General features: G+C 32.1%; 1 protein-coding gene across 1 annotated transcript; it reads right to left on the bottom strand.

Annotated features, from left to right (window-relative positions):
* Positions 1–3,002: 3,002 nt before the first annotated feature.
* Positions 3,003–8,229, bottom strand: LOC128162410 (uncharacterized). Its single transcript, XM_052825597.1, has one exon. It carries the CDS (start codon positions 5,667–5,669, stop codon positions 3,732–3,734), a length of 1,938 nt encoding a protein of 645 aa, XP_052681557.1. The 5' UTR covers positions 5,670–8,229; the 3' UTR covers positions 3,003–3,731.
* Between the last annotated feature and the right edge of the window lie 313 nt (positions 8,230–8,542).

Raw genomic sequence — 8,542 nt, 5'->3', positions numbered from 1 at the left:
GTTTATAAACGAAAATGTTTCCCCTAATTAGCCTTTCTTTTTATGACGTTTGTCTTTCCTTCGTCTTTCACGTGTGCCTAAAAAGCCCTAAATTAAATAAATTGCATAAACGTGTACTTTATTATGTGTAATAAACGAAAAGAGTGTTGCATTTTTTGTTACATGTAGTACGCAGTAGACATAAGAAGCTTGTTGATTAATTATGGGCCAAATTATATTTTTGAAAATTTTGTCAATACAAGAATATAATATATCTAAATACATTTATTAAGTAACATTTTTAAAAATCTGATATTATTTAGCAATTGGATTAATACATGTATTGTTCTAGGAAATGTTTTTTTCTTATTCAGATTACTAAAAAAAAATAGAAAAACTGTGCACGCACAGATTGATCGAGTTATTTAGATGAATAAAATTTGAAAAGGGTGATAATTAAAGTATTGGCAAAATCAGTACCTTTCTACCGCTCTTACTCTCTAAAAGTCTTGCGCATTAGACTATATACAGGCGAAGATCTTGAAAGCTAGTTCCCCCTCCTCTGGTCCGGATGCTCTTAATATAATCCACCCCAACCCCAACCCCACCCCAAAGCACCCTAATAGTATCTCCATGTGTAGGTATTGTACTATACATGACAATACGTTTTTATTGTTTTAGGCCAGATAATTATTATCTTTGGTTGGAAAAATTTCATATCTCTCTCGGCCGTTATTGGTGTTTTACAGAGTTAATTCTATTATAATTAAGGAAAAATTACGAACTCTAGACTTAGCTAGCATTATATGAAACTGTAACATTTTAGATATCTTAAATTGAATTAGAATTCCCTATTCTGAGAAAGCAGATATTAGAAGAAAAAAAAAATTAAAATCATATTTTATTCTAGCATAGATTAGTATTCCTATATTGAGACCATATCTATGCTCTGGTTTACAATATAACATTTTTAAAACATATGGATCCAATTTACTATTATCTTATTCAAAATTAAAAAGCAGAAAACCTTTTTCTGAAAAATTAGAAACTTTCACTATTCATCATATGTTGTATGTAAAACCTTCCATATTTTATGATAACGAAAGATAACTCTAGCTGAATGTATCAGTTTTTGTTTCAAATATACCACAAAGTGCTATTCTAAACTAAAAAGCACCACTTACTTATGTTTTGTAATGTGCATGAATTGACAATGTATTTAACTCTGTACATGTATATATTATTCTAACATGCATTTGATACTTTTAATCCTATGCTGGATGGTAACATTTTGTTTTTTCTAATCTTTTTGTTATGATTAGGTATATTATCAATTTTGGCAAATTTAGCAGCGCTTCATTCTCTTCAATTATATTTAATTTGAATCTATTGATATTGACTATCATGATAATGAAAATCAATATAAAATGTCTTTTTATGGGGAAAACTATACGTAAGCCACTGCAAATAATATTGTAGAAACTGCGATGTGCAGATAAATTTCACTTTTAACGTGTATTTACTATTTTTTTCAAATTGAATGAAAAAAAAACATTCAATGGTATCACTCTAGCTACCCCCTCCCCCCATCCCATGGCAAGTTCGAATCCAAAGCTTATGTGTGCATTTTGTGGCATTAGGTGGTGGATGTCCTAGCCTAGAAGGAGTAGCTAAATTCCTAGTCTTCTCATAATTTAAATACATTGATGGACAACAAGACCATTTTTTTAAAACTTTACAACTTTTATTCAACCGTAAAATGCAAATCCACTCCATTTACTAAAACCCACGTGGAGCGGAAGCTTGTAAACATGTAGTTCTTGGCGATTAAAACTTTAGTTTAAATTCATTCTGGTTCAAAATCCGGATTTTATGACATATTTTAAATTAGTTAATTAATTAACATTCATAGGACAAAATATGATCCGAGTGGCATATATAAATTTGGGCCAATGTTTAGGCAAGTTTAGGCTAAAAATCAATAACAATGCTTAAAATACTTTGTTTATTTGTTTTTAACAGAAATACAATGAAACAAAAGAAGGAAATTATTGAATGATTTTTGTTCCTGCATTAATTACTCGTAGGAAACTTAAACAGCTGGAATATATATCTTATATTTCAAATTGTCATTGCAATAATTTTTTTATAGATTGTTTCATTATTTAACAATAATTTTCATTGAAATAAATGTTTTCTATTAAATTGTTTCATTATTTAACTAGTGTATTATTAATAATCAATCCATGGTAAGTAGACGTTTCACAGTTGATCGAGGTACGAACATATATTTCCCTATTGATTCTATTCAAAATATTAAACAGCACTTACACATGCACAAGAAAATAAAAGGGCGCAAAAGTAAAAAAACAAAACAAAACAAAACCACCGCAAACCGTTTGTTTTTCTGAACAAAGATAATATTTAAAATGAAAAGATCACCATTTTCCATTACATGAAATATCCACTAGCATGTATATACATATGAACATACGGACAAAGTTGTGTGCATCGGTTCTCGAGAATAATTGAATGTACAGAAACACGATATTATTAATTTCACTAATACATTTAACCTTAAAGTTTGTTACATGTATTATCACTTTTTAAAATAACAATTTCATAACTGGTCTTGTTCAACTCATCTCTTAGCAAAGCTGCGTTGCATAGACAAAACGTTTGTTTATACTTGACGTACATGTGTACTTCGCAGAAACGCATAACACCTTCATACCATACATCCAACCGCCTTCTATAGAGGCAGATAATAAATTAATATAAATTATTATAAAGAAAGGGGGAAAATGTTTCTTGCTAAATTCCAATGAAGGTTAAAATGTTCGTAAATGCTTTGAATTTTAATGAACAAATCATCTATTCAAGCATTGAATGTTTATTTTTGGGTGTCATCGGTACTGTAGTGTATCACTCCAAGCGGTGCAGACAAATTGAACACCGTGCGTTTAACGTATTAAATAAGTTATTGATATAAACAACAAAAACAGAGTTTTTTTTGTCGATACATATATTCTGAATAAATGAAAATTACAACATGTGTGATCAGTCTAATGGGGCTGGCCCTAAGCAAAACGACCTTAGATGTCTATTTGTATGGAATACGTGTATATGTGTATTGTCGCTGTAAAGCCATTGTATACGCTTTCATTAAGGAAACATACATGGAACAGTCATATTAACATGTTATTTAGTTCGCTTCCGCGATTAAAAATATAGTGCCAAAATCTTTGTAGAAAAATCTTTTTAATATGGAGTAGATATAATTTGATAATTATTTTTCAAAAGTACATATCAAATTGGTTATGTAAGATTGAAAGCTTAATTTAATCTTAAAAAAATAAATATACTTAAAACACGTGAAGACGTTTATCTTTGTGCTCATGGTGCATGAATTAGCAAAGTGTATTCATAAATAAAATTGAACGTTGCAGATTTCCAATGCAACCACAAGGGGAGCTATACACTGAATGTAAATATATGCGCTGGATAGTCATTACAACAAAATATTTCTATCATGATTTTTTAACAACAAATAAAAAGTTATTTAAATCCCTATGTCCATATATACAAACATCATTATACTTAATTTTTTATCATCTAAATATAACTGAACACAAACGTTTTATTCTAAACAGTGTTTTAACATTACGTCAAGCTATGACGTACTTTATATTTGAAAAAAAAAACACCAAACTATATCATACTATGATGTACCTTAATATGTTCGATTAAATTCAATTCCACATGGCATCTTCTTGAAATTCATACACCTTTGTTGGTGTTTCACAAAACCCCACAAAACAGACGTTGGAGTTTTCCTTCAGTTTGATGCTAATTGGTGGAGATTCCGAATCAATTGCAAAAATTTTCAATAACTCAGCTTTTGGGGTTAAAACGTGTATGTTACGGCTGTCCTTGCCTGCAACAAATATATTCCCTGTAAAGTTCACATCAAGTCCTTGTGGATACCGCAGTGTTTGACTAGCAAAGTACCTAGTAGAATACGTATATAATTTCTCTCCAGAACTACTCATGACTGTAACTTTGTGAGTATCGCAACTAGAGCTGATTATTTCATTGTTGTTGTTCGTTGCTACCGAAAAAGTATTTTTGTCGACCGGATATTGCTGAACAGTACGTCCATTGTAATCAAATTTGATTATAACCTCTGAGCAAGCAGCATAAACAAATTCTTCAGATATCGCCAATCCGTAAACATACCGGTTTTCTTTTGCAATATAAAACTTGTTATCTTCAAATTGGTCAAGGTTAAATGTTCCGATGAATCCCCATGATTTACGTTTCTTTGTAAGAACGTTTTTGGAAATGAGAAGTCGAGTGGTATTTTGACAAACCGCATCTTGAAGTTTAATATCAAATTTTGTTGAATGAGTAAGGGTCGCATTGCTGTAATGCAATAACTTACTGGAATTGCGACCAACCAAAATGATGTCCCCATTTTCTAAAAAGCAGCCACCGGTAATATCACCGTTTGAATCGGGTAATTCACAAATCAACTTCATTTCTGCACTTGTAAAATCAATGCCTCTAAGTGGAACAGATTTCATTTGTGTCTTCAAATCTGTAAATTTTGTGAACTTGAGGATACCTGTAAGATCTTTTGGAACATGTGATTGCAATTTTAGTTTAACTTGACCAAAACCTGAGCGAGTAACATGTTCGAAATGCCTCTTGATCGTGTAGTAGTCTTGGATAAGAACGGGTGCAGGCGTGTCCTCCGAAAACTCCAAAGTGTGCAAATATTGAGCCATCAAAAACTGTCGGTCAGACGCTGCGTCTACAAAGCTGGCCAATCTCTCCTTCTGTTTCTTTGCATTTTGGGCCAGTTCAGAGAGATGGTCCTCTAGTAGGGGATTTACATGATTCACAAGTCTGTCTCTTAGCTCCGTGGATTCTTCCTTTATTTGGTCTGTTGTATCTTCAATGTATTTAATGGTGTCCTCTCCATTTGATTTAGCTTTCGTAAATGAACCTTCAAATTGTGATATTTCTTTCGATAATTTTTTTATTTTTTCTGACTTTCGTAGATTTTCTGCGGCTTCTTCTATGTCGTCGACCTGAGTGCATTTCCTGTGCTTGGTGCACACACACTTAGTACAGCATAGTTCTTCGTGATCAACACAGATGTATTTCACACGTTTGCTATGCTCCTGACATACCACTGGTGCAGATTCCAAGCTTTCGTTTCCTCCAGGTACTTTACAAAAGTCTGCTATTGGAACCAACGTATGATTCCTAGAGGTTGTATTTCTTTTATGAGCTTTAGCACACACAGCACAAAGGGAATCGGAACAAGATTCACACCAATCACTAGCCACTAGATCCTCGTGTTCTCGCTGACATGCATCACATAATTTGTCTCCTTTTTCTATCAGCACTTGAAATGTTTTCTTGACAGGAATATGTTCCGACCATTTTTCAAGCTCTAATGAAAAAGACGGAGCGGGAACAAAACGTCTACAGAGTGGACAGGGAAAACCCACGGGGCTCTCCTTGGTCTTGCACGTGGAAAGAATGAATGACGACAAACAGTTGTGACAAAACGTATGCAGACATGGCAGAATCCTTGGCGTCTTGAAAGATTCGAAGCAGATCGGACATGTCGTTCTTATATCCCTTTCTAACGGCGCTCCTTCCTTCGAGGAAGCCATTGCATACTTTCAAACCGAAAGTACTTTCATTCGCAGAATTGTAGATCAATGCGTTTCACTTTTTTTTTTCGAAATCGCTATTCTAAGCTTACACCGTGACGATATTGATTATCAATCTTGCAGGTGATCTCTTTTTAAACGAGCAATAAAACCTCAATGCAAGTGTTGTACTGTTTGATCAATTAACATTTGTACATATACGTACTTAAATATAATTGTACTAAGTTGTAAATTCACAATGTATCTAAATACTGTACTGTACATGTAATACAGATATTATTTCAACGTAAATAAAACACAACTTCGGAAATATATCAAAAGTACGTTTAGTTTTCCGTTTTATTTGATTTTCATTGAAATCACCCTTTTTCCAAAGTCACTTCTAGAGTTACTTGATAATACATTTTACGTTCTTTTGCATTATGTTACTAATGTTATTTATTTTTTCGAACATCTTTATTTCAGATATAATGATAACAATAAAGTAACGGTATGTTTTACAGTGCTTTTACATAGCATATCCATATTTCTTTTTATTTTGATTATGTTATTAGAAACACCAAGGAGAAGGTGTGTCAAATTTCCTCGGTTACTAAAAAACTGTAACAGTTGTTAATGATCACCCATTAACGAGGAAGACACACTTTTCAAGTTTATTATGGTGGCATTTTTTGCCCCAAAATGTAATATTTAATTTATTTTGTCAACATGCAAGATAATACACTCCAAGACGCTCCAAATAATAATGTCTACATGGGATAAAAATGTGTTGACAATTTAATTGTCAATCTTCTTACAGAATATTTTTTTATCTGGACAAAGAAAGTGGGCAAGCAAGACATTGAGTTTGCAGAAATCGTCGACACGACTTTTTATTTGAATAGTTTTAAATGTCTTTCACCTTTAAATACTTCAGGGTTGAACAAAGGCAATTGTTAACTTAGCTATTTCAAGATATAATTAAATTCTTTAAAGTTATCACCTGTAAGAAAATTAACAAATTAAATCTTTCTGAAATGGCCATCAAGGGTAACTCTAAATTTTAGTTTATATTTAATCCAAATATTTACTCATATATTTTCAACGCAGTTTTTAAGCCATGTCATAATTAAAAATGATAGTATCAAGAAATGAAAATACTGAAGCAGATATCATAAAGTTTTACATTGTGCTATATCAACTTATACACGCTATAACCAACCTATCACTCTTATTCTTCTCTGCGTAACACATTTAAACTTAAATATGACACTTGAATTGATGTGTCGTAGCTGGAAATACTTTTCAAAATCCAATTTAACCATTTTATACAAGAGTCTGATGAGCCACAATCTCAATAATAAAATCATGTTTTTAAGTAATAGATGGAATATCTAGACAAAGTAGTAGAATAGATCCTGTATAAAAAGATTTTCAAAGCCCTCCTATACCTTTGTGTTAAACAAATAAGGTTCTCCTATAAGAGAATGATTTTATAGTCCCATCACATATTGAGCTTTGTAGCTCACAAAAAAGTACCCAACAACTGTTTACAAATATATGAACTTTCATCAAACTTTTAACCCAATGTGGGGCCCAGGAATTGTCCAGGGGGTACAGTCTAACATTCAGAATCAACGATATGTCAGATTTTGAGAATATTATTTTAAACAGAATTTCTATGTTAAAACCTTGACCCTACTCTGTGGTCCAACCTATCCCCCAGGGATAATGTTTGGAGCAAACTTAAAGCTACTTGAGGATGCTTTTAAAAAAAGTAACTGTGTTTTATAGCCTATTGGTTATTGAGATGAAGCCTTTTAAAATTGTATCTCTTTATATTCCTATGCAAATATCGTACCCAGAAAATCTTCACCACTGATGATGTTTTCAGAAAAAGTTACGGCTTTTCTGGCTGGGTTTTTAATAAAAAAATTTAAATGCAAATTTTTCATAATGATTTTTAGTTATCTCTCTTTGAAAAAGAGTCTGACCCTTCGTTAAAAAAAAATAAATTCCCTTCTTCTCCGGATGGTGTGTGCCTAGTATAGATGAAAATTGACCCAGTGGTTCTGGAGACAGAATTGAAAATGTAAAGAAGTTTCTGAACTAGAACAGACAGACGGGCGCCGGACAAAAAAGGGATAAGAATAGCTCCACTGAGCTCAGAAGCTGTTAATAAGTAAGATGTTGCATCAATTTCGTCGTGTTGCTATAATATGGTCTATATACTGATTGAATAAAATGTATTTTAAAACTTGTTAACTATTACCTTTATCTAAAAAGTTAACTTATATAAAGAATATAATTCGAAAATGTGTACAGATACTCGATAAAATGTTTAATCTTTCTTTGCGCCTTGATTCATGGTAAATCCACGTCTTATGCAGCCTTTTTGTTTATTTTGCGTCACATATGTTTGATGTAACAGTAGAATAAATATGCTACTAATTATATATATCTAAAAGCAATTTAATTAGCATTATATGTTTGATAATTGTGACAACATGTAATATAATATGTCAACATGCAAATTAGTTACTATAGTATGTTGACATGCAATATATTTTGCTCTATGCAAACTAATCATTGAATTTCGTGGGGCCAATTTTCGTGGATGGCTTAACTTTTACAGCTTGTTTCGTGGGGACGTAATTTCGTGTATTCTTATATATCTACAAAAGGAAATATGACTTTATTACCCTAATTTATCAATTTGTGGAGGATATTATTTCGTGGATGAGATGTACCCACGAATTCCACGAAAATTTAGCCACCACGATATCTAATGATTCCACAGTAGTTATAATGCATGGGGACAGAAATAAGTTGCATGTTGATCTAATTGTGTTAAATGTTGAAATGAGTAACTTGTGCATCATTAACATAATTAT

This window comes from Crassostrea angulata, chromosome 9, assembly GCF_025612915.1.
Source record: "Crassostrea angulata isolate pt1a10 chromosome 9, ASM2561291v2, whole genome shotgun sequence".
In the NCBI taxonomy this organism is placed as follows: domain Eukaryota; kingdom Metazoa; phylum Mollusca; class Bivalvia; order Ostreida; family Ostreidae; genus Magallana; species Magallana angulata.
The sequence above is the reverse complement of the archived record's forward strand: the minus strand, read 5'-3'. Positions and strand labels throughout refer to the sequence as shown.